Source organism: Mauremys reevesii, linkage group 3, assembly GCF_016161935.1.
Source record: "Mauremys reevesii isolate NIE-2019 linkage group 3, ASM1616193v1, whole genome shotgun sequence".
Lineage (NCBI taxonomy): Eukaryota > Metazoa > Chordata > Testudines > Geoemydidae > Mauremys > Mauremys reevesii.
In genome coordinates, this window is record NC_052625.1 from 149,637,961 (window position 1) to 149,665,941 (window position 27,981).

The 27,981-nt window shown below is 40.8% G+C and overlaps 1 protein-coding gene across 7 annotated transcripts in view; it reads right to left on the minus strand.

The window, feature by feature from the left end:
• The window catches only part of MEI4 (meiotic double-stranded break formation protein 4), a 148,754-nt gene that overhangs the window by 52,009 nt on the left and 68,764 nt on the right, over positions 1 to 27,981 (minus strand). For all 7 annotated transcript variants that reach the window (XR_005596471.1, XR_005596472.1, XR_005596474.1 and 4 more), the window contains exon 4: positions 26,745 to 26,876. Coding sequence is in view for 3 of the 7 variants with exons in the window: in XM_039531532.1 (XP_039387466.1) it covers positions 26,745 to 26,876 (132 nt within the window). In the remaining 4 variants the exon portion in view is untranslated. The remainder of the gene's footprint in view (positions 1 to 26,744; positions 26,877 to 27,981) is intronic.

Consider the following 27,981-nt stretch of genomic DNA (forward strand, 5'->3'; position numbering starts at 1 on the left):
CCTAACCCTAGCACCACTTAAAAAGTAGGACAAGGACTAAACTGACACGGCATCCTGAACTGCCTTTATTATTTGTATCATGGGAATGCCCAAAGGTTCCAGTTAGGATCAGCCAAAAAAGAAAAAAAGTCTTAGTAAGAGACAGTCCTCACTTTGCAAGGCTTACATTCTAATTTGAAACAAAACTCAGTATGTGTAACAAACCATACAGAAGGAGGGAGGGAGGGAATACAAGGATAATGTTAACATGATCACAAAGTTACATAGGCTAGCTATGCAAACACAAATCTTTTGTTTTTTTTATATACAAAAGAAAAAATACTATCAAATATGCTCACCTTCCACTCAACACAGACATTATTAGCTAGTCAATTTCTTAGAGGAATCACAACAGTTCTGGATGTTAAGGAGGGGCTTAAAGGAGAGTAAGTCCTTGCACATTAGTTCAAGGAGAACATTCCATGCATGAGAAGAGACATGAAGAAAGTATGGAGATGTTAAACAATGAAACAGATAGATGGACAACCAAGGCTGGCTGTCATTGATGGAACAGAGGCAATACCATAAGAGACAAGAATACTTAAGACTTTTAAATAGTTTTCGCTAAACTTCTTATTTTAAACCCACAAACAACAGTAATGACCTTGAATTATTTCTGGAGTATAGTCAATAATAATTATTTATGTACATGGAAGAGAGAAAAGAGATTCTCTAGAAAAGTAAAACTGAAGAGACAGCTCTGGGCACAAATAGATGATGTTCTTAGATGTATTCTGAAAATAAATATAAAAATAATTGTCACCTTCAATAAATGTCATGTTTCATTTAGATGCAGAGAAGAAGTTTCACTACAGGCTGGAAAAGTGCACATTATTCTCAAGAGCAATGGTAACCTAATGCATGACAATTCCTGCTGAATACAAGTATTTCATTGCTAAAAGTTCTTAGTAAGATGTTTCTGAAGAGTTGGTTTTTCTGAAGTACAATACATGCTATAAAACTGAGCAGACAGCGAGTCGTTGATAGGGATGTCACAATTACTAAAGTAATTGCACCTCTGAGCTCTCTATAATCCTCTTTGAGGGCACCCCACTTAGGTTTTGAATCTTTAGCCATCGCCTTTCTCAGGGCAGAATCCCATTACTCTTTCCCTCTAGGCTGGGGATTTAGGCTGCAATTTCTCCTACAATTCAGTGAGGTCACCTTACCAAGTCTGAATTTAGTTCAGTAACTGCAATCCAGTTCTCTCAGGGACAATGACCGATTTAAACAGTGGCCAGCCAATCTTCATAAAGCAAAGATTTATTAAGAACAAAAGTATTGCAGAGAAAATGTATTTTGAAAACAATAAACAGCTTATATACAGGTCTTAGCTTACCATCTTCTGTATATTCTCCTATATCAACTTGGTCACATAAAATTCGTCACTCCTTTGTTTGCCAAGCTTCTCTAACCAGGCATAACAAGTCTATGCAATTTCCCTCCCAGTGACTTTAGTTCCTGCAGGAAACTCAGGCCACTCCCTCAGCCCATATAGATCATATAATACTTATAAAGTTGATACAATGGTCTTTGAATAGCCTATGATTCTGTAGCTTACTTCCCAGGTTCCCAGTTCCTGATAGCTCATTCATGCTTACATGACCTCTCCACAGTCACTACATTGCTTGTCCTGTTTCAAGAAAGAAATTAACCTCTTTACATCTAGCAGGTAACAATTCAATGTGAGAGGGAAAACTGAGTCACACAATTTTTCATAAAAATAAATGATACGTTCCCCAGTTCTCCACAAGCATCACAGCACACACTGCTTCTAAGAAGCATGAGTAACTAAAGGGAAGAAAATGGGAACTCAAAAGTGAATATGGTGAACACTCAAATTTATAAAAGGAAACTGATTTATATTTCTGTAACCAAACCCTGAGTCTATCATTTTAAATACTTATCAACATATTATTTTACAGGTAGTGCCCTCACACAAACATGATAAGAATACCAAACCATCAGATCAAAGGCTCTATCCAATCCCCACTGAAATCACTGGGAGTCCTTCCATTAATGGCAGGCTTTGAATCAGGGCCCCAGAAATTTAACCTCTGAGTTAGTACAAGCATAGTAGAATACAGAATGTGTATAAAACATGGCAGAAATGCAAACTAACATATTTTGGCTATACTGTGTGCCTTAGCAAATATACTAAAATATGCGAGAACACACATGCATGAACTGGATATACTAACATTTTTGTTACCACTAGCTAACTTTTCTAAACTAAAGGCTCTCTTTGAACAAAAACCCCCATGCTTGGGTTAATTTTATTGACTCAAGTTCCTCTATAAAGTTTTAGCTGCTTCATAAGCTGCTTCATAACCTTTACTTGTTTTAATTGATTTTTTTTCACCCTTTTTAAACCGTATTTTCTAACATTTCAACTGAACCATGTCTGCCAAAGCAATAAATCCATGCGTTAAATTTAAGATTTTAATGTGTAAGTGATGCATAGGCAGAATGCTAAATCACATTCTTGCCACAAAAGAACAAATGGTGTGTAATTTGAAAGAGTTTTTAGAGAAGGGTAACAGTATATTCCTGGAGATGAAGCAAGAGTACAAAAAAAGCCTTGTTGTGTCTGATTCACTGGCTTGCAAAATTAATTTGTTCCTGTTCACATTCTAAAAAGAACATTGCTCGGTATCTTACGCAGTTGTAATTTTTAAGTCACTGTCAGGGCACCCTAGAGCTTTCGTAAAGGAATCTTTTTTTTACTATTACTTAAATTGAAAGAAATAAAATAAATACATTTCAGGGCTAGAAAGTCAGACATTGTGAGCTGCTCTTAAGCTGGGAGGAAAATAATAATTATAAACAATGGAGAAAATCAATACATTAGATACCTCATTTATTTTATCTTTCAAATATATGTTTAAACCTGTATGCAAACACATTAAGACATTCTGAAATTTTGTTGTACACTACATATTTCAAACACAGAACATATTGAAAATAAATCTTTATTTTCTTTATTGTGTCACTAATGTATATTTAGAGTAACATGGTTATGATGAAACAAAATATTTAAAGTTAAGATGAACAGTATGCTATAAATAGCAAAAAAGAAGAATTTAAATATGGTGAATTCTGTGATTAGCAAAAAATTACAGTATAATTTAAAATACTACTCAACTGTACTCAGTTGCTATTAACTGATATTTATAAAAATTCTTATATTGACAGCCATCACCTCTGTAAGCACCACATTACAATCAACACTCCACTAGTTCTCAGCTAATGTTTCTGCCAGTTTTTCAGGGATATACTTTATCACATTTAAAATATAATACTATTGTATGTATATTATATTACATGTACAGAGTTACAGAAAGCAGTAATTATATGACAGACAAGTCTTACAGAGAACTGAGAGTATAGGTTGAATTAGCACAGAGAAGCTGCTTCAGAACACAGTATTCACAGGACTCCAAATCACAGAAATCCAGAAAACAGAGATGCTTGCTCTGCAGCAGAACTGACATTCAGAAGCAAGATCATCCACCAATCTATTCCACAACTGAACTGCACAAATGCTTGAAGGAGAAGGGAGTTTGAGAATCCTGTGTTTCACAAATCCCGATTTACAGGTCTGCCAATCCTTTTTTAACTTACATGTGAAAAATTCTTACATTTTTGCTACGCCCTTCTCCATTACCATGGCAATATAAAAATAATGTTCTTACCTTAGCCTTATGTCAGAGTGCTCAGCACCATGTCAAACAAACAAACAAAAAAAAGCCACCACAAAAAAAGTCCTGAAATTGGGTTTTACCAAGCTAATACCCTAGGCTCCATATAAAGGTAACAATATTAATAAAATCATTAATTTCAAAGTATTCAAAACTTCCACTTGTGGATTGTTGTACTCTGTTAACTTCAGAGATAAATCAAATCAATTCCATTCCCAGTTACACCCCTGAAACGCTACTGAAATCAGTAACAGTGGTATAACTCCAGTAAAAAAACAATAATAATAATAAAAAAAATAAAAAAATTGGAGATGTACCTATCTCCTGGACCTGGAAGGGACCTTGAAAGGTCATTGAGTTGAGTTGAGTCCAGCCCCCTGCCTTCACTAGCAGGCCCAAGTACTGATTGCCCCAGATCCCTAAGTGGCCCCCTCAAGGGCTGAGCTCACAACCTTGGGTTTAGCAGGCCAATGCTCAAACCACTCAGCTATCACGCTCCCCTTAAGAGTGCTTTTCATAACATTTTGACTTTAGTCCAAACATTTTTTTTATTCTGAGTTTTTCATAAAGGACCCACTGGTGATATTTTTAAAGATGCCTGTTACTTCCTCTTTTCAAAGGTTGTTAACTATTTTATTTTCCTGTTAAATATTCACTCACACTGAGTATGGCTTGAGTAAGTATTGCAACAGTAAGGACCTTAGTTGATACTAATGGTGCCTTTCCATTGAATTCAATAGGCTTTTGATCAGCCTCTTAAGGCCTGGTCTACACTGGAGGGGGGGGTCGATCTATGGTACGCAACTTCAGCTACGTGAATAGCGTAGCTGAAGTCGAAGTACCTTAGATCGAATTACTTACCCGTCCTCACGGCGCGGGATTGACGTCCGCGGCTCCCCCATCGACTCCGCTACCGCCACTCGCTCCGGCGGAGTTCCGGAGTCGACGGGAGCGCGTTCGGGGTTCGATATATCGCGTCTAGATGAGACGTGATATATCGAACTCCGAGAAATCGATTGGTACCCGCCGATCCGGCAGGTAGTGAAGACGTACCCTTAGAGCAGAAGCTCACACAATATCTCTACTAATGACTGATACACACAAAGCAGCAACTGGCATCCAAGTACAACTCCTAGGTATGCACGGAACAATACCACAAAACAATAAAAAGACTTTAGTTTGGTAAGTCCACATTATAACACTGTCTGAACAACTAGATTTTGTCTCTTTGTTCCCCCTTAGAAATATATTGATAGAAGTTGAATATATGGAAATCATGTGCAAGGTTCTCATCAATGATGGGGAGTGTTGTATTTCCTGCATATACAGATTTTTTTAAAAAAATATCAAATGGGTAAAGAGAAACCATAAAAGTGAAGAAATAAAAGCGTGTAAATGACATGGCACTATTTTTGGCAAATTGAAACACTCGCCATTTAGATCAGTGGAGTCTATAAATCATGTCTAATCTTGTTATAAACTAAAATGAGTTTTAATGATCAATAGATATCACTCCATGTCATTAAACTACCTCACACAGTTTTGCATATTCCCTAACATTATCTGCTTGGAAAATAGATGAACTTAGGAAAAAAGTAATAACGAGGCTTACTACTTATATAGCAAGTACACTATATCGATATCAAGTGATGACCTAATATGACAAAATATTCTAGAAAAAAAAAATTATGTTGTTTAATTTCCACATACAGTCTTAAAAAACACGTACAGCAGCTAAAATCCTGTTCCTTTTCTTTAAACTTTAAATCAAGGACTCTTGAAGAAGTTTCTGAGGCATTTTACTTCCACTGAAAGTTAAAGCTAACTTTTTTTCACTGACTTATACAATGGTATCTATACTCAGGGGGAAAAGGCATGTTTTTACAGTGAGATTGCTATCACATGATAGTTATATCACTATAAAAATATGCCATTTTCCCTCAGTAGATGTAGCCTACCAGGATTTATCCTGAAAAGCAGTCAAAGAATAATCACTTTCTTAGCAGAATGCTGACAAGTTAACTACATAACTCTCTAATTCTTGTAGAAGGACTAGTCAGACCATTATCTCTAATATTTCAAATTAATTCTCTCACTTTTATACGCTTCTCTATATACTGGTAATTAGCTGGTTTCAATCATGAATAGCAAGATCTAAAAGCAAATGAGTCTTTTGCCTGTGGAACCTTAATTCGGCCTACTTGCGTGTATGTACATAGTATAATACAGTCTTTAATTATATGATCGCGTGTTTTTTCCACAGGGCCCCTACCTCATTCAGTGCACAAGATAAATGATGCTCAACTGATGAGCAGCTATTAAATATTTCTTTTATTTATATTGTTAAATGAGGCCTTCTATACTGCAAGCTAGTCAAACTATGATCTGAACAAAGAATTCTTAATTTCCTCATTGGCTTTTCTAAGACACTCATCACTACAGTATCTAAGCAATTCACAAACATTAATTAATTTATCCTTACAACATCCCCGGGAAGTGAGGGAGTGGGTGTTACAGTCTTTTTACAGATGGGGAACTGAAGTACAGAGAGATTGAAGACAAAAATGTTCACTAATTTTGGGTGCCCAATTTGAGAGAGGACCTGATTTTTCAGAATACTTAACGTTTTATAGAATTGTATATGTTCAAAGTGCAGCTCCCATTAATTTCAGTTGCAACTATGACTGCTCAATATTTGAAACTTCCTCCCTCTCAAAAAAAACAAAAATAAAAATAAAAAAGTCTGAGGCAGTCACCTGGCATGAAAAATTTCAGTCAAAATGGTTAAAGTTTAGCAAAATTATAAACACCTGAAAATAGGGTCTTATAATGAAAAAAGTCAGAGAAACTTAACAATATGGTTAGGCGACAGTCTAGCTCAGTCTCACAACTCGAGAGCCATTTCTGTTTCCTTAGCATCTAGGTGAACTAAGTGGGAGAAGCATTCTTCATACCTAGTATACCTGTGACCTTTTTTGTTTTTAGCAGTCAGCACACAATTAGCCTCTCAACCATAAAGCATTTATCTAAAAGAAATGCAACACACTATCCAGACTTAGCTAAAAGTGCTTATGGAAATACCATACGGAATCATATGTCAGTGATCTCTAATAGAAAACTTGGTGAATGGCCTCCGGTTATTTGGAAGGAGAAAGCAAAGAGTTTCTCTAGCTTTCAAGTCTTTATATATCTCTTGTGTAGCAACTGGAAAATATCACCACTGTGCAATACCTAATGGCATATTTCCACTCTACTACTTGTGCTTTATGTATTTAAAAGGTTTTAGGAAGGTAACTTTGCAGTGGGATAAATTAACTCATTTGCATGTCCTGCATGAATAATTTCAGAGACTGTCATTGCTGAAAGAACAATTCTCTGTCAGGAGCATTCCCAGCCTGGATGTGGGATGCTGCTGCTCTACTTGGCTTCATTCTAGGCACCTTCACTCTCTAGCTGTTGCAAAGTGAGAGAAGTTTGGACTTACTGCTTTTTCAAAACACTTCCTAGGCCAGAACATCCTCCAATCAATTTTGCAAGGTAAATGCACTAGGTGTATGATGAAAGTATTGTCTCGTGTCTATTAACTCAGACAACTCATTATAATATTTATGAGACATTTAAGTGTCTTGACTCCACAGATAAAATGCCTGAAAAAAAATATTAGATGTTCCAGAGATAGCTAACTTCATTTCAACTTCTTGAAGTTAGAGATGGATAGAGAATCTCCTGTGGTCCATCCCATACAGCACTTGAACTATAACTTTCTCCAGAAAGATAGAATCAAGAACTATGTGCACAGATGACTTTTGGGATATTTCTTTATGGTAAATTCCATTCCATAAGCTCAAAGATACTTTAGAGCTGATGACCTTTCTATAAGAAAAACTGTCAGTTTTCCCAATACCAGCATAATATACACGTGTGGCTTTTGCTGTAATTGTTATATTTCAAGGTTAGAAAAAAGTCTCACGTGTCATCACTTCCCAACATAGAATATTAGGGTTGGAAGAGACCTCAGGAGGGCATCTAGTCCAATCCCCTGCTCAAAGCAGGACCAACACCAACAAAATCATCCCAGCCAAGGCTTTGTCAAGCCAGGCCTTAAAAACCTCTACGGATGGAGATTCCACACCTCCCTAGGTAACCCATTCCAGTGCTTCACCACCCTTCTAGTGAAATGGTGTTTCCTAATATCCCAACCTAGACCTCCCCCACTGCAACTTGAGACCATTGCTTCTTGTTCTGTCATCTGCCACCACTGAGAACAGCCTAGCTCCATCCTCTTTAGAACCCCCCTTCAGGTAGTTGAAGGATGCTATCAAATTCCTCCTCACTCTTCTCTTCTGCAAACTAAATAACCCCAGTTTCCTCAGCCTCTCCTCGTAAGTCATGTGCCCCAGCCTCCTAATCATTTTCGCTGCCCTCCGCTGGACTCTCTCCAATTTGTCCACATCCCTTCTGTTGTTGGGGGACCAAAATTGGACACAATACTCCAGGTGTGGCCTCACCAGTGCCGAATAGAGGGGAATAATCACTTCCCTCGATCTGCTGGCAATGCTCCTAATACAGCCCAATATGCCGTTGGCCTTCTTGGCAACAAGGGCACACTGCTGACTCGTATCCAGCTTCTCATCCATTGTAATGCCCAGGTCCTTTTCTGCAGAACTGCTGCTTAGCCAGTGGGTCCGCAGCCTGTAGCAGCGCATGGGATTCTTCTTTCCTAAGTGCAGGACTCTGTGCTTGTCCTGTTGAACCTCATCAGATATCTTTTGTCCCAATCCTCCAATTTGTCTAGGTATCTCCAGACCCTATCCCTGCCCTCCAGCATATCTACCTCCCTCTCCAGCTTAGTGTCATCTGCAAACTTGCTGAGGGTGCAATTAATCCCATCATACAGATCATTAATAAAGATGTTGAAAAAAACCAGCCCCAGGACCAACCCCTGGGGGACTCCTCTTGATACTGGCTGCCAACTAGACATCAAGCCATTGATCACTACCTGTTGAGCCCGACAATCTAGCCAGCTTTCTATCCACCTTATAGTCCATTAATCCAATCCATGCTTTTTTAACTTGCTGGCAAGAATACTGTGGGAGACCATATCAAAAGCTTTGCTAAAGTCAAGATATATCACATCCACCACTTTCCCCATATCCACAGCCAGTTATCTCATCATAGAAGGCAATCAGGTTGGTCAGGCATGACTTGGCCTTGGTGAATCCATGTTGATTGTTCCTGACCACCTTCCTCTCCTCCAAGTGCTTCAAAATGGATTCCTTGAGGAACTGCTTCATAATTTTTCCGGGGACTGAAGTGAGGCTGACCGGTCTGTATCACAGTACAGTATCACCAGGGAATAGTTGTCATTGATCATTTTCTTTTGATTTACATAGTTGGAAACACTCTTTACCATAACAGTGGGAAAAATTCTCCACCACATACAGTTACTTTTGGGTCTCTCTTTAGCTGAAATCTGTTACGTAAAGCTGGAATCAAGTATGTAATTGTTCCTAAGAAAATCCAAACGGTGAGTTAAACATGTTCTAAAGGGTGACTTGGATCTTGCTGACAAGGAGAACCTTGTCCATTGGAAGGAGTCTGACCTGTTCCCGAAGTGCACCCTTGTACCTGGAAGAACACATGGTCAGATCACTGAAGAGGGAAATGAATTATCTGCTGGTGGTACTCATGCCTGAGTTTATCCTAAAATGAGAATTCTGAGGCCAATTTGTTAAAAATGTCCATGAATCTGAAAAGTTGGAGTAAAAGTAGAGGAAGCAGAAAATTACAAGCAACAATTAGCTCGAAAATGAAGCCTGGCAGTAATTGCATTTACCTCCATAAATCCAGTAAATCTGGGCACGTTTGCACCACTGCTGGTGTCTATAATATTTCCCACTGAGATTTCTGCTGCATTGCTAGATCAATGAAAAGTGTAAAATTAATAGCACTGTTTCAGTGCTCAGTGGCACACCACTTAACGGTCCGAAAAGTAAATCTTAAAACCAATTAAAAGACTGATGTCTGTTCAGCATAGGTGAAATTGACCCAGAGCTGCTCAAGCCACTTCATATCACTTAAAGCCCCCTGTGTAAGGTGGGGTCAGGTGGCATGGCCACACAAGTTGGGGCCTCTAACACCTCCACATGTTGCGGAGGGAGAACTTTCTGTTGGCTCCAAAAAGGCAGCAATTGGCTTGGATGGGTTAGTGACAACAGGAGTTGCTTGTGGATAGGGTGTGTGAATTCTGCTTCCCTCACCTATGTTAGGGGGGTGTGCATTTTACCAAATGACTTCTTCGAAGTCATTTAACTGGTAGCAGCAAGTATTGGCTGCAGAAGAAGGTAACACTTACAGATGAAATAGTAATTGTAAACTGAATTAGGTACTATCCCTGAACCAGACAAATTGATCGATCTGTTCCCCAGCTAACCAAGGAAATAGAACTGAGGCTAAAGAATGCCCTTGCCTTAAATGATACCCATTTTTCTCCTACTGGCAGGAATAATCCCTGAATTAGTATAGAGTGATAAAGCCAAAACATAACCAAACAGCATCCATTATATTTGCTCTATTCAATATATTGTTCTTTCTCATCTTCTCTGCACACTTGAATGTACTATAATATGAAGGACAGCTGCTAATGCATGTGCATGCACGCACACACAAGAAGGCACTCTATAAACACAGGGACAATTTGTTTTTGTTACATGCTTCATTTGTATATACAGCAAATTATATTGCAAATTTACACCTTGTATTTCACTCTCCCAAATGGGGAAGAAGAATATTTTTTTGGGCCTGATATGACTTCGAATGTTAATTGTGAAGGCTGAACTAAGGACAAAAGTTTTCTTATTATAAAACAGTATGAGCTTAAGTTCTCCCTCTGCTCAGATCTTCATGATTTATACAGATTTACTATGGGTTTATTTCCAGTTAATTTTGGAAGTCACTTTAGGAAATCTAAAATAGCTTTATCTAATGTCCTGCAATTAACCTCCTAGTGTTTGAGATAAATTACTGGAAACATGTGTAATTCAAAATTGTAAATAAGGGAACTGGTAATCAGAAAGGGTTCTTTACAATTGGAACTTGAGCTATAAAACCTATACTCTGAAAACCCAGATAAACTAAAAGTAACTTTCATTAAAGGAATTAATTTTGAGGAAGGTACTGAGCCAAACAAATCTTGTTTCAAAACAAGAATCCTAGAGATACAATAGGATTTTTGACCAACTCAGTTCAAGGGGTAGCAGATGCCAGCAACTACAAAACATAAAAGTTAATTTTCAAACACTGCTCTTCAAGCATCCCAGCGACATACTTAACTTTGAAAGAAAAAAAATGGCTGCCTGAATATAATTTACATACTATTTTATAGAGTAGCACCTAAGGTTACTATATATGAAAGAAATTAGAGACAATATTATCCTTTATTTTTCTCCAATTTGTTTAACTTGTGCCTTTGACAGTGCTCTGTATGTAGTCCAATTCTCTTATTTTTCTGGATTTTCTATACTATATCAGGGAGACAAATCCCACTGTAAATAACAGGAATATGTGACTGGAACACCTGATATGGATTCAGATGTACAGGTACTCCCTGGAATTAGTTTAACTCTGTTTTATTTATTTATTTATTTTTGCACTACAGTAGAACCTCAGAGTTACAAACACCAAAGTTTTAAACTGACCAGTCAACCACACAACTCATTTGGAACCGGAAGTACACAATCAAGCAGCAGCAGAGACAAAAGAATAGCAAATACAGTACCATTGTAAACATAAACTACTAAAAAAATAAAGGGAAAGCAGCATTTTTCTTCTTCATAGTAAAGTTTCAAAGTTGTACTAAGTCAGTGTTCAGCTGTAAACTTTGAAAGAACCATAACATTTTGTTCAGAGATATGAACATTTCAGAGTTACAACCAATCTCCATTCCTGAGGTGTTCGTAATTCTGAGGTTGTACTGTAATTGCATTTCAACTCAACAGTGACCATCTGAGTGCACATTTGAGCACATAAATAGCAGTATTTTCAGAAGAGTAATTTAAGCACATAATGTGTTTGTAAATAAAATGAGTATGTGTGTCATCTTGTGTATTTAACAGCTCAATCGGCCCTGCGCTATGATGATGATAGCTTTACAGTGCTTAGTTATCAGGTTTTGTACCAGTTTATGTTTGTATATCTAAGGCTTGATATTAATTCACATTTTTCCAAGCATTGCGCAATTGTCAGCTACTCCTCATAACACCCTGGTGATGTGTCTAAGTAGTGAGAGGTTTCAGAATGGTAGCCATGTTAGTCTGTATCAGCAAAAACGAGGACTCCTCATTGTTTAAGTAGTTAGAGTTATTCATAAACTCTATACATAAATGTAATGCAGTATGTTTAAAAGTTCTCTGTTCAGCAGAATTGTTAGTAGGAATTGTGTCCCCCAAATGTGGGACACTTGGCAGGTACAGGTACTATTTATTATGTGCAGCATTTTTCCAAACGTTTAGAGAAGAATGAGAATGGTGTGTGTGTGAGTGTGTGACATAAATATTAAGGGAAGGGTAACCACCTTTCTGTATACAGTACTATAAAATCCCTCCTGGCCAGAGGCACAAAATCCTTTTACCTGTAAAGGATTAAGAAGCTCAAGTAACCTTGCTGGTACCTGACCAAAAGGGCCAATAAGGGGACAAGATATTTTCAAATCTGGGGAGGGGAAAAACACTTTGTTTTGTCTATTCTTTGTCTGTCTGTTCTGTGTGCTTGCCGGAGACAGATCAAGAAAGCAAGCTATCCAACTCCATTAGTAAGTACTAGTGAAGAAATGTGTTAGATTACTTTTATTTTGGCTTGTGATTTTCCTTGTCTAGAGGGAGGTTTATCCCTGGATTTGTAACTTTAAGGTTTTGCCTAGAGGGGAGATCCTCTATGTTCTTGAGTCTTTTGTTATTCTGTAAAGTACTTACCATCCCGATTTTACAGAGGTAATTCTTTTACCTTTTCTTTAATTAAAATTCTTCTTTTAAAAACCTGATTGATTTTTCATTGTTTTAAGATCCAAGGGTTTGCGTCTGTGTTTACCTGTACCAATTTGTGAGGATATTATTCTCAAGCCTCCCCAGGAAAGGGGGTGTAGGGGCTTGGGAAGATATTTGGGGAAGGTAGGGCTCCAAGTGGCCCTCCCTAAATGTTTGTTTAAATCACTTGGTGGTGGCAGCATTATTTAATCCAAGGAATAAGGGAGTTTTTAACCTAAACTGGTAGAAATAAGCTTAGAGGGTCTTTCATGCAGGTCCCCACATCTGTACTCCAGAGTTCAGAGTGGGGAAGGAACCCTGACATGGTGGCAGAGCGGTGGGATCATTTTGAACCAGAGATCATTTTGAACCAAAAGCCCAGTAGGATTTTTAAAGGACAATTTTTTTTCCTTTTTAGCTGCTTAGAAAGCAGGAGCTCAGGGCAGATAAAGATCTTATCTCTCTTTGCCTGGAGGCAAAGGTATCAGGTTCTTGTAACAAAGGGATGTTTTTAAGCTGAGAGCAGCTGGAGATTTTTGTCCTGTAACTGAGGGAAGGGTAGTTAACTTTCTACAAGGGAATTCACAAGCAGGTTTTTTCTTTCTTTCTTACTCTAGGGATTAGCTAGGATGACAGAAAGTGACATCCAGAAAAAACTGGAATTAGCCAGATTTGAGGCTGAAGAGAAACAAAAAGAACATGATAGACAGATGGCCAGAGAAGAAGCTGCCCACAAGAGAGCTATGGAGGCAGAAGAGGCTGCTCACAAGACAGCCCTGGAGTTACAAGAAAAAGAGAGGTAGCATGAACTGGAGTTAGAGAAGGCAAGGGCTAAACAGCATGTACCAGACAAACCTGGCAATCCTTCTCCAGGTACCGCTTCCCATCCCAGAAAGTTCTCCACCAACAAGGCAGAAAATTTCGTAGAAATTTCGAAAGTGCCTGCCTTGGGTACAGTATCTCTACCGACCAGTACATGGTAGAGCTGAGACCACAGCTCAGTGGACCTTTAGCAGAGGTGGTGGCTGAAATGCCTACGGAACACATGAACAGCTATGAACTTTTTTTTAAAAAGGCCAGAATCAGAAAGGGGCTAACACCTGAGCATTCCCGTCGGCGGTTCAGAGCGCTAAGGTGGAAACCAGACGTGTCATTTACCCAACATACCTACCACATTGTGAAAAATTGGGATGCCTGGATATCAGGAGCAAGTGTTAAATCTCTGGAAGAGTTGCCCTTCCTAATGCAAATGGAGTAGTTCTTAGAGAGTGTTCCTGAGGAAACGGAAAGGTACATCCTAGATGAGAAGCCCCAAACTGTAATTGAGGCGGGGGAGATTGGAGCTAAATGGGTGGAAGTGGCAGAAAAGAAAAAAGCTAGTAGCAGTTGAGCGAATATCAGAAGGGGCAACCTGAAACAAAACCCTACCACCGGGGGCAGCCCAAGGCCCCACCTACATCCCAAGGAAAACCCCAAACCCCTTATCGTCCCACCACACCAGTCTCCAGGAAACCACCTTGCCCCTGTGACCAGTCCTCTGGCGATGTTTTAAATGTAATGAGTTGGGGCATATAAAGGCCAACTGCTCCAAGAACCCCAACAGATGCAGTTCATTACACCAGAATCACACCAAAGGTCCCCAGGCCCAGATGCCTCCCAGATACCCTCAGAACGAAGGGAAACTGTGAGTGTGGGCAGGGGGAAGGTTATCGCATGGAGGGACACTGGAGCACAAGTGTCAGCTATCCACCAATCCTTAGTGGACCCCAAATTCATCAACCCAGAGCCCCTGGTGATTATTCAACTCCTCATGTTAAACTCTTTAAACTTGACTACAGCCAAGTGGCCTTTCCAGTACAAAGGCTGGTCAGGAATGTGGACTTTTGCAGCCTATGATGATTATCCCATTCCCATGCTGCTGGGGGAAGACTTGGACAACCATGTGAAGCTAGCCAAGAGGGTGGGAATGGTCACCCGCAGCCAGGCTAAGCAAACCTTCACACCTAGCTCTGTTCCTGCACCCTCTACAGGGGCCCAGTTGGTGTTACCAGAGACCCAGACTGAGGTGATGGAACTGGACTCCATGCCCATGTCTGCAGCAGCAGTAATGGATCCAGTCACAGAGACCCAGACAGAGCCAGTCCCAGAACTGGAACTGGCAGTGCAACCAGCACCAGAACCATTGCCAGCACTGAATCCAGCACTTGAAACCCCGTCTACAACTCCAACGCCAGAGGGCACCAGCGAGCCTGCACTGGCGGCCGCAGATAAACCTACGCAAGAGGCTCAGCAGGAACCTGAAATACAACACCAGCATAAAAAGCCTGTGGGAAGCTCATGGGGTAAACCACTTGGTTGCCACCTCTTACCACCATCAAACAAATGGCCTGGTGGATAAGTTTAATGGAACTTTGGAGGCCATGATACATAAATTCGTAAATGAACACTCCAATGATTGGGACCTAGTGTTGCAGCAGCTGCTCTTTGCCTACGGGGCCGTATCCCAGTTTAGGGTTTTCACCATTTGAACTTGTGTATGGTCGCGAGGTTAAGGGGTCATTACAGTTGGTGAAGCAGCAATGGGAGGGGTTTACGCCTTCTCCAGGAACTAACATTCTGGACTTTGTAAACAACCTACAACACACCCTCCAAACCTTTTTAGCCGTTGCTAGATAAAACCTACAAGATGCTCAGGAAGAGAAAAAACCTGGTATGATAAACATGCCAGAGAGCGTTCCTTCAAAGTAGGGGACCAGGTAATGGTCTTGAAGGCGCTCCAAGCCCATAAGATGGAAGCATCGTGGGAAGGGCCATTCATGGTCCAAGAGCGCCTGGGAGCTCTTAACTATCTCATAGCACACCCCACCTCAAACCTAAAGTGTATCATGTTAATTCTCTAAAGCCCTTCTATTCCAGAAAGTTAAAGGTTTGTCAGTTTACAGCTCAGGGAGGAGATGATGCTGAGTGGCCTGAAGGTGTCTACTGCGAAGGAAAAAGTGACGGTGGTGTGGAAGAGGTGAACCTCTCCATGACCCTATGAAGTATGCAGCAACAGCAGATCAAAGAGCTGTGCACTAGCTTCACACAAATGTTCTCAACCACCCCAGGACGGACCGAACGGGCATACCACTCCACTGACACAGGTAATGCTCGCCCAATTAGAGCCCAACCCTACCGGGTGTCTCCTCAAGCCAAAACAGTTATAGAACGGGAGATCCAGAACATGCTACAGATGGGTGACTAACAGTGCATGGGCATCTCCAGTGGTTCTAGTTCCCAAACCAGATGGGGAGATACGCTTTTGTGTGGACTATCGTAAACTAAATGCTGTAACTCACCCAGACAACTATCCAATGCCATGCACAGATGAGCTATTGGAGAAACTGGGACATGCCCAGTTCATCTCTACCTTAGACTTAACCAAGGGGTACTGGCAAGTACTGCTAGATGAACCCGCCAAGGAAAGGTCAGCCTTCATCACCCGTGCAGGGATGTATGAATTTAATGTGCTCCCTTTTGGGCTGAGAAATGCACCTCCCACCTTCCAAAAACTTGTAGATGGTCTTTTAGCGGGACTGGGAGAATCTGCAGTTGCCTACCTTGATGATGTGGCCATCTTTTCTGATTTATGGGCAGAACACCTGGCACATCTACAAAAAGTCTTCAAGTATATAAGGGAGGCAGGACTAACTGTTACGGCTAAAAAGTGTCAAATAGGCCTAAACAGAGTGACTTACCTTGGACACCAGGTGTGTCAAGGAACTATCAACCCCCTACAGGCCAAAGTGGATGCTATCCAAAAGTGGCCTGTCCCAAAGTCAAAGAAATAGGTCCAATCCTTCCGAGGCTTGGCCGGATATTACAGGCGATTTGTACTTCACTACGGCCAAATCACTGCCCCACTGACAGACCTAACCAAAAGAAACAGCCAAATGTAGTTCAGTAACTAAAGAATGTCAGAAGGCTTCTAACCAGCTTAAAGCGACACTCACGTCTGACCCTGTCCTAAGGGCCCCAGAGTTTAACAAACCGTTCCTAGTAACCATAGATGCGTCCGAGTGTGGTGAGGGAGCAGTTTTAATGCAGTTTTAAAAATTCCATCCTGTCGTGTTTCTCAGCAAGAAACTGTCTGAGAGGGAAAGCCACTGGTCAATCAGCGAAAAGGAATGCTACGTCATTGTGTACGCCCTGGAAAAGCTACGCCCATACGTTTGAGGACGGCGTTTCCAACTATAAACCGATCATGTTGCACTGAAGTGGCTTCACCCCATCCAGGACAATAACAAAAAAAAAACTTCTTCAGTGGAGTTTAACTCTCCAAGATTTTGATTTTGAAATATAACACATTTTGGGAGCTTCTAACAAAGTGGCTGATGCACTCTCCTGTGAAAGTTTCCCCGAATCAACTGGTTAAAATCGTCCTTGAAATGTGGGAAATATTGCTAGTTTTTATATAGTCGGTAGGATATCTAAAGGTACGTGTGACTTATTAACTCTGTTTTCTCCTAGAGCTCCAGGAAGAAATCACAGCCAGTGTGGAACTGGCTATCCAACACTATCTATGATTTGGGGGGCATGTCATAAATATAAAGGGAAGGGTAACCACCTTTCTGTATAAAGTACTGTAAAATCCCTCCTGGCCAGAGGGTGTATGTGAGTGAGAGAAAGAGAGAGAGAGAGAATAAGTAATCATGTACTGTAAAAGCAGCAACACTTTTAAAATGAAAAATGAAATTAAGATCTGATTGGCAATCCATTATCTTTCCATAGTTCTATATTTTGTATTTTAATATACTTAAGAAAATGGGCAATTTAATAATTAGCTATGTTAAACAACCATAATTAATGCTAGAGATACAGATTTTATGACTTATGCATTAATACGAGCAACCTTTTCCCATAAAAGTGGAAACATTTAAACAGTTTGTTTACTATATTGGTGAAATACATTTTAAAGAATCAAAAAAGTAACAAATAGGTACAAACCCATATTGTAAATCTATTGTGTAAGTATTTGTAACCACACAGATTGGTTTGGCTATAAAAACTAAGAAAAGCCCTTCTAATAAAACTCTGTGTATTGATACTGGTTTCTATAAAATATTTCAGTGAGGGCTGTCTTAAAATAACACAGATTTTTAACAATCTTTTAAAAATATAGTTAAAATACCAAATCTCAAATTTTTCCAATTTTGTTAATTCCAAGTGTAATATTAAACAAATCTAGAGATAGAGGGTCTGTAGCAGGGTGCTGCTGCAAGGGCACCTAATTAGCCCCTGCTCAGGCAGCTCCAATCAGGGGAAATAGAAGTCTGGTGCCTGGCCTCTGGAACTGGCTGCACCGGTGGGCCTGCCGGTTGAAGAGCCATAAAGGCTGGCTGGCAGCCAGAGCAAGGGGGGAATGGCCAGGGAAAGGGTAGTCTCCAGGCTGGGAGAGACTCCCAGTAAAAGAGGAGATGGTAAGACCTGTAATACTCTGTAAATAGTATCACTGGTGGTGGGAACTGTGTGTGAATAAAAGCCATGGGTGCTGCATCAAGAAAAGGCTCGCAGTGCTTTATTGGAACAGCAAAGAGCTCAGCGGCGGGGGGGGGGGGAGGGGGGCGAGGAAAGGACCCGGTAACAGAGTCTTTTAAAATATAACTATCAGTTGTAACTTAAATATTTTAACTATCACAAATGTACAATGTTTCCCTTTGTAATACCCTTACTTGCACTGACTCCATGAATGCTACTCAATGCAAGTAACACTACACTAACACCGGAACAAATCAACATACCCTTAGAGCCCCGACCAGGGTTATTCTATCTACTACCCAAGATCCACAAACCCGGAAATCCTGGACGCCCCATCATCTCGGGCATTGGCACTCTCACTGAAGGACTGTCTGGATATGTGGACTCTCTACTCAGACCCTATGCCACCAGCACTCCCAGCTATCTCCGTGACACCACTGATATCCTGAGGAAACTACAATGCATTGGTGACTTCCAGAAAACACCATCCTAGCCACCATGGATGTAGAGGCTCTCTACACAAACATCCCACACCAGGGGCGGCTCTAGCTTTTTGGCCGCCCCAAGCAGTCATGCGCGGGAGGCGCCCCAGAGCCGCGGGAGCAGCGGACCTCCCGCGGGCATGACCGCGTGGCTCGGCTGGACCTCCCGCGGCTGCGGACGGTTCGCGGGTCCGGCGGCTCCACTTGAGCTGCCGCAGTCATGCCTGCGGGAGGTCCAGCCGAGCCGCGGGACGAGCGCCCCCTCCGCAGTCATGCCTGCGGCAGGTCCAGTTGTTCCGGCGCTCCGGTGGACCTCCCGCAGCCATAACTGCGGCAGGTCCGCCAGCCCACCCTGGCGCCCCCCCCCGGCAGCAGGGGACGCCCCCTAGATTTTGCCGCCCTAGGCACCAGCTTGTTTTGCTGGTGCCTAGAGCCGCCCCTGTCCCACACACAGATGGAATACAAGCTGTCAGGAACAGTATCCCTGATGATGCCACAGCACAACTGGTTGCTGAGCTCTGTGCCTTTATCCTCACACACAACTATTTCAAATTTGATGACAATATATATCTCCAGATCAGTGGCACCGCTATGGGCACCCGCATGGCCCCACAATATGCCAATATTTTTATGGCCGACCTGGAACAATGCTTCCTCAGCTCCCGTCCACTCACGCCCCTTCTCTACCTATGCTACATTGATGACATCTTCATCATCTGGATCCATGGGAAGGAGACTCTGGAAAAACTCCACCACGATTTCAACAGCTTCCACCCCACCATCAGCCTCAGCCTGGACCAATCTACACGGGAGGTCCACTTCCTAGACACCACAGTGCAAATAAGTGATGGTCACATTAACACCACCCTATACCGAAAACCTACCGACCGCTATGCCTACCTTCACGCCTCCAGCTTCCATCCCGGGCACACCACAAGATCCATTGTCTACAGCCAAGCACTGAGGTACAACCGCATCTGCTCTAAGCCCTCAGACAGAGACCTACACCTACAAAATCTCCACCATGCATTCTCAAAACTACAGTACCCGCATGAGGAAATAAGGAAACAGATCAACAGAGCCAGACGTGTACCCAGAAGCCTCCTACTGCAAGACAAACCCAAGAAAGAAACCAACAGGACTCCACTGGCCATCACATACAGTCCCCAGCTAAAACCCCTCCAACGCATCATCAGGGATCTACAACCCATCCTGGACAATGATCCCACACTTTCACAGGCCTTGGGTGGCAGGCCAGTCCTCGCCCACAGACAACCTGCCAACCTGAAGCATATTCTCACCAGTAACTGCACATCGCACCATAGTAACTCTAGCTCAGGAATCAATCCATGCAACAAACCTCGATGCCAACTCTGCCCACATATCTACACCAGCGACACCATCACAGGACCTAACCAGATCAGCCACACCATCACCGGTTCATTCACCTGCACGTCCACCAATGTAATATACGCCATCATATGCCAGCAATGCCCCTCTGCTATGTACATCGGCCAAACTGGACAGTCTCTACGGAAAAGGATAAATGGACACAAATCAGATATTAGGAATGGCAATATACAAAAACCTTTAGGAGAACACTTCAACCTCCCTGGCCACACAATAGCAGATCTTAAGGTGGCCATCCTGCAGCAAAAAAACTTCAGGACCAGACTTCAAAGAGAAACTGCTGAGCTTCAGTTCATCTGCAAATTTGACACCATCAGCTCAGGATTAAACAAAGACTGTGCATGCCTTGCCAACTACAGAACCAGTTTCTCCTCCCTTGGTTTTCACACCTCAACTGCTAGAACAGGGCCTCATCCTCCCTGATTGAACTAACCTCGTTATCTCTAGCTTGCTTCTTGCTTGCATATATATACCTGCCTCTGGAAATTTCCACTACTTGCATCCGACGAAGTGGGTATTCACCCACGAAAGCTCATGCTGCAAAATGTCTGTTAGTCTATAAGGTGCCACAGGATTCTTTGCTGCCAATGCAAGTAAGGGTTTCAATATCTAATCAAAGTTTGAAGGAAGCAGTGCTTACTTTTCTCTAGTACATTTCTTTTTGTAAATAAGCAGGAATGCTCAGTGACCAAAGCAGGTTAAAAGGTAGAATTCTGTCTTGTTTTCATTCAGCTATCCATCACACAGAGGAATTACTGAGAGGAAGCAAGCAGTAGTCAAAGGGAAAAAAAGGAATTAATTAACACAGACTGTATGAAAGTAAAGCCAGAAAGCAGCATCCAGCTAGATGTTAATCACATTCCTTTTCCCTGTTGCAAGAATTAAAATTATTTATAATAATTTATAATCATGGTATGGTGTGTCTTTTTCAAATCATACATAAAATATAAGCTCAAAGGCTTCTAAGAACATAAACCCATTTGTCTGTTATGATACAGTACATTCTGATTTTTACAATGGTGGCTTTCCTCCCCCTCCATCACTTATTCTCTAATGAATGAGATGACTCACCAACATTGAACTCTTCCAGCAAATAATTCTCTAGTCAACAGTAATAAAGAGATCCTTTCTCTCTTCATGAAATCGATATCCCTGCTTCTTCTATTCACAAAAGCACCTGAGTTTTCTGATTATGTGTCATCTTCAATTTTGTGCTATACCTAAGTATAGCCAAAGCAATGTTACTTCTCAGCTGCCTAAGAATACTTTAAATTCTTCTTTCCTTACTAGATTCCATGATAGTGTCAGGGCGAACTGCGCGGTTGTATGGCCCATTTATCACTTCCCTATTTGTCTGGCATGCCACATTATTTTGTATGTATCTTGCAATCTAATCTGGAATTGCAGAAGACATTAGCAGTAAAACTAGATCCCCAGTCTGTTTATGACACTTGTGACCGGTATCGAGTTTTGACTGAAGAGGGGCAGAGTTTCAGATAAGAACCCTTCCCTTCCTATGGGTGATGGGAGAGTGTATGTAGTGGGTACAGGGATTCCTTTAAGGTACAGTCTGAAACCTCCAGCCAAAACAGTCTGGGCACAGTCAAGGAGAACCCTGCTTTGCCCTGAGGCTAGGGTTGGATCTAAACAGGAAAAGGAAGCTGAGCAAGAAAGAGAAGGGAAAAGAAGCCATGCTGGCTGCTATGGGTTGCAGGACACTAGCCTGTCCTGGGCCTTAGAAACTGTTTTCTGACTATACATTTGGTTGCTGTGACTCTAGGCTCTGTCATAAAGGCCTAATGAACTTGGTTACACTGCTCCTTCCCCGATCAGACATCTAAGGAAAAGGGAGACAACCTGCCTGACTCCTAGAACAATGAGAACTAGGATCTCTGATAGTTGGGGTCAGTTTTGAGGCCTTCTTAAAGGCGATTGTCATAGGGTGGTCATCTCCAATATGCTCTCTTGTGGCCTCAGGGTGGCCCTCCAAGCAGCTCTTGCCTCAATTTTCCTTGTCCACTGACACCCCAGCCTTCATCCTTAGAAATCTCAGCTACACTGTGCCAGGGTCTGATCAAAGTACCTGCATTCTCCTCTATATGTGAAAAGGCAGCCCTGCCTGGTGTACCCTACAGCAGCAGGCTGTGGCACAGGTGTTCTTGCATCAGTTTCCCCCCATCTTCCAGAGTCCCCAGTAAGTGTATGCAAGCTCTCTACATATGAATCGCCCTTGTGGGGTTAATCTATTACAGAAGTTCCTCAGCCACAATCCAGAATTCCTCAGCACAGCCCAAACAGTACATTAAGTCTTTCAAGGCCCTGTAGTCCATCAACATACCAAATACAACTCTGGCATCTCTCACCATGCTCTGGCTCTCCAGTATAGCATTGATGTTTCTCACCATGCTCACCTGTTAAGTACAGCTCCAGCATCTCTCATTGCCCCTCTACTAGGGTGCTTCCCCATCCTGTTTCTTTCTGAGGTATGTCTCCAGCTTTTGCCCAGAGACATCAGTGGGCTCAGCACACTGATCATTTCCCAGCCTTCAGCCCCCTCTGGCGTGGCTTTCCTTGTTACTCCACAAATAGTTGTTCCAAGTGATTTCTCAGTCTAACAGAATGTATTGGGTGCAATAACCTCTGCATATGATCTAGACTAGAACATGAATCTCTGCAGCACTTTTATCCTTTCTGTTTGCCCTGGTCCCAATTCAGCAGTCCATCTCTATTTAACAAAGCATGACCTTAAGTGCTTTGCTGAATATGAGAGAGACACGCTGAGTGAGGTAATATCTGTTCTTGGACCAACTTTTGTTGGTGAGAGACACAAGCTTTTGAACTTACTATGGACAGACTTAAGCAGGTGCTTAAATACTTTGCAGAAGTAGGGCATAAGTTAACAAATGAATCACTGTGAATGGAACTTGAAGATATATTATAATTCTATCTTTTCCACCAGATAGGTAATAGGAATTTCTTATATAGCTTTGCATAGGTTAAGACGTCATATAATGTTTTTGTACACTTAACTCTTACTTAAGACTATGATGGCTTTCCATACAGAAGGTCTGCAGAATCAGGTCCTTACTGACAGAAGAATTATGTGCTTATATGTATATTCTGGCAGTCTTCCAAAGTAGTGGTAGTTTTCATAGAGTGTGTGTGTGTGTGTGTGTGTATGTTTTTGCATGCACACACATTATGTATATAAAAAGATATAAAAAAGTATTTGTTAGCATGAAAATTACCATTTCAAAAATGTCACTAAAAATGCCTAAAATAAATATTTTACATGTTAAGAAGATATGGACAGCCTATTTGGAAAAACAATGTATAGAATTTATATATTGTGCAAAAATGTTACTAATCTAACTACCCAGTAGGAATAATTAAAGAAGAGCCTAAACATCTTTTGAATAGCTTACATCATGTCTGGCCCACACCTGTTCTCAAAAGTTAGGTAAGACATCCTAGTGATGTGAAACCTAATATTATTAAAAAAGGTCTCACCAATTAAGTTCAACTTATTTTCTATTTAACAACTCTTTTAAAAAAATGCATCTGATGAAGTGGGTATTCACCCACGAAAGCTCATGCTCCAATACGTCTGTTAGTCTATAAGGTGCCACAGGACTCTTTGCTGCTTTTAAAAAAAAATGAAAATCTGAAAGCCTGGCAGGTTAGAAACATTCTTTCAATCAATATGTGCTTTCCATTTCTGATCCTCTGTCTCTGAAGCGATTATGAGGCATCACCAAGGAAAATGTGCTACATAAGCACTCTGATTGAAGGAATAATCTACATTCTATAATACAGTTCTGGGGCCATAAATTCCATCTGCTCTACAGAGTAAATAATATTAAGCAACTCTGAATTTTTTTCTTTTTTTTTGGTAAAAAAAAAGACAAGACAAGACAAGACACTCCTGTTCCTGTAGGATAGATGTGATATAAGGCTCTTACAATCAGTTACAATTATTAAATTATACAGCACATAGGTGGGCATGTTGCTTTACAGTCAAAGACAACAAGCCATATGCCACAGAAGTAACAATCAAAGAGGCCCAATTCTGTTTATGTTAATATATGTACCTAAATAGAAAACAATAGCCCAGTCTGATGGGATATACAAAACCCACACTGGGCCGTAAGGGGTTAAAGGACAGTATTGGGCCCAGCTAGCTTCATCCTTCAGTCTTGCAGAGGGTGCTCCAACTGGAAACAGGGTTGAAAAGCTCAGAAGGCTGGAGAGGAGTACATACCTACCCTGAAGGCACCTGCCAGGATGAGGCTAGTGATGGCTCCCTGATGTAACAGGCCTGTACGCTGAGTCCGGCTGGGGCTGACTGTTTGGTTTTTCTTTTTTCTTAACTGGTACCGGACACAGAGAGAAGTGGTAGGAAGTAACTCTGGGAGGGTAACTCTAATCCTGCTATCCTTCCTAGGGCCCTGGGTTAGAGGCTGGTGGAGCAGGTGGGCCCGGGCTCCCCTACCACTGCCCCACAAGTGAGTGGATGTTAACCAGTAGGCCTCCCAGCCCACCGAAGACCCTATTAAACTGTCATTCAGCAAAGCATTTAAGTATGTGCTTAACTTTAAGCATATGATTAAGAACTTTACAGAACCAGGGCCAATGTGAGTAAAGTTACTCACTTGCTTCAGAGTTTGCAGCACTGGGCCCTTTAATTAGATATAATCCAATATGCAATGACTGAACAAAAACTGGGAAAAAGATGGTATTCTGAGGATGAAAGTCAGTAAAAATTTAAAAGTGGTTTATTGCTATATAAGCATCTTGGCTGGTTTTATTTTATATATTAAAATATGGAGAGTTGTGTTATAAAATGTTAGGCAAACCTCCATTATTCATACATTTCTCTTTCATTTATGGCCTCTAAGACCACAGGATTTAACTATTCAGGAGGTTTCTAAAAGATCAGTATAACAATTTCAGGTAACAATTACTACTTCTTTCTTGTTTCATTTGATTTGATCCATTCTCCTACACAGAATCTATTTTTTAGTCAATAAAATTCAAGTTCAACATACAGCTTTGAAAAAGCTGTGAGATGTAGAGACATAGGTCTAGGCTCAACTGACACAGCTCCATTCTTTTTAGATCTTTTGGAATTCTTAAGTCAAAACACTATAAACCTAGTTGGATCATAACTAAGATTCAGATTCTCAATTTTGTTCTGTTTAAATAGGATATCTGAAATGCCTATTGGAGCCTGATCCTGCAATCAAGCAAGATGTCCTCTGAAGTCAATGATAGTTTTGACAAATGAAGCAGATACTAACGGTATATATATTTTCCCCGGAGGTAATTTTTTTTAAACACTTGTTTCGTACTTGAAAAAGTATGCTTAGCCCAAGTATTCAATCATTCTATTTCAAAATACAGCCAGCACAAGAAATCTTAAATTAATCTCCTATGAAATAAGCCCTGCCCAAGCCACAGCCTCCATTCCATTCTGCTCTCCATAACTCATTCATTGCAATAATCTAATCTTGTGTTAACAAGGGAATAAGGGCAATTTGCCTGGTATAAATATTTTTATAGCTAGATAACCAAGGCAAAAGCCATCTCTGAAAGGAAAGAATGTAGCTTCCCTGTCTGTGCCAGATCATGATAAGCACATAGTTCCCTGGGTATCCAAAAAACTCCCCAGGTTGCATGACTGCATATCCCAACATTCAGGGATGCTGATACAATGTTTACCATCTCTTTCAGTTATTTCTCAAATCCTGTAAGCATCATCTCAGTCTTGTTTTAACTACTTGCTCTACAGCTAGGTAAATCTCCTAACAGTGCACATCTATTATTTCTGTTAGCCAATTATAAAATTGCTCCACTGCACCAGCAGGGACAGAAAAGAGATATAAAATTCAGTGTTAACATTCTGAAGGCTTCTCAAGACATTCTTCCTCAGTAACCCTCTACAAGCCCCATGCATACATTTAACAGAAAGGGTAAAAAGATAGAATCTGTGGGACAACATACAAGAACAATAGCCACAGATAAACAATTGCCCTTCGGGATCACCCAGAAAGAAAGCCACTCAAGAACAACCCAGTCAGCTTTAATGAGGGTCAGTAAACAAATAATACCTTGTGCTCAATGGTATCAAAGATACCTGATCGATCTAAAAATGAATGCCTGACCTCCATGAATCACTAGCAAAGGATCAACCACAGCCACCACCAGTGCAGTTTCTACAGCATAACCAGACCAAAACAGGTGTCAAACAGATCAGAGGTATATTGTGCATGTATTTGAATTTAAGATATTTTGCGACTTGGTCCTAGTTTGGAAATTTCTTCAATTTGCTGATCTTTCACTTAAGAAAATCACACACTATTTTTGTAGAATGAAAAATTTAACTTTCAAAAATATCTGAAACTTGGTAGACGATATAAATTTAAATCTGAAAGTCAACAACTTCTGTGGATCTTTTTGTTATTTCAAATTAAGAGACTGAAACAGAGCTCTAGTGTTAAAAAGTTGTACCATTTAAATAAGTATTATGGTTTACTTTGCTTCACGACAATATAAAATTTTCAATAGAACAGTACCTGGTGGGCTTGCTGCAACTCATCAGCAAATTGATTTACTTCAGATAACAGCAGAGATATTATAGACTTTCTTAATTTGTTGCACCTTCCCAGCAAAACAAGAGAGTGGGACACAGGATACTGCACCTGAAACTGAATATAAGTATCTGTAAGTTCCATCTTTTCAACATCTGTCCAAACCCCTACTTTGTATGATCTCTTTACTTATATATACATACACACACACTTTTAAATTAAAAAAATAAATATGTAAAAAGGAAGACATGGAAAAATGAAGATAAATTCAAAACTTACTTCTGACAGCTAAAAACTACATCACACACACACGTTATACCAATATAATAAAAACCAGCATGATCTTATTCAGAGGGATAAGGCAAAGATGCCACATTTATTGTAAATATAATAATAAAGCAAAAGATACAAGCAAACAATGTTGTTTAACTACTTATTCCTATTACTACTTATTCCTTATACACACATATACATACATATATATCACACAATCATTCATTCAGGTTCTGTATAGGTGTTATAGTTACCAGCCTAGATGTTGCTCATGCCAAGTTACTGGCCAGGTATCTTGGTCATGAGGATGGAGCCGAGTCTGTGTCAGATGCACCTGATGCTCCTGGAGGTTGGCAGCAGAAGCAGTGACTCAAAGTTCTCAGTCTTTGGAGTTCATTTTTATAGGGATTAATTCCTATGTTAGTCTATGGGAACCGTTTCATCCTGCAGTTGTTGGCTCAATTAGCAGATGGCACATTCCTGGTGGTTCCACACTGTATAAAGTGGCACATTCCTTCCAGGTGTTTGGGATGGATCCCAGTTTACCCTCTGGGGGTTGTCTGGTGGCCCACTTGACACATTCTTCGGCCGATGGATCCTTTCCAGGCTGGCACCTCCCTAACCATTCACGTACATCAAACATTCATTAACATACATTCCATATCTTAACCATATTTTAATTTACTGTCTCCACCACTTTTGGGGTGTGTGTTAATTCCTATAAGATTCCCGGCCCTGTAATCACAGAGGGTGGGAGTCTGTTTGTTTACATTGTATCAATTACAGCTTAAGGCTAGCATAGTGTTTACTTCAAGAACAAAGTCAATTAACTTGTTTGTAAGTGTTACATAGTAATAGAGTATCTTTCACAGGACAGATACAATCAGTGTTTTCTGCAGACAGGAGCCCACAAGCCCCAACAGAAGAACTAAAAGACCTCTGCACTTGG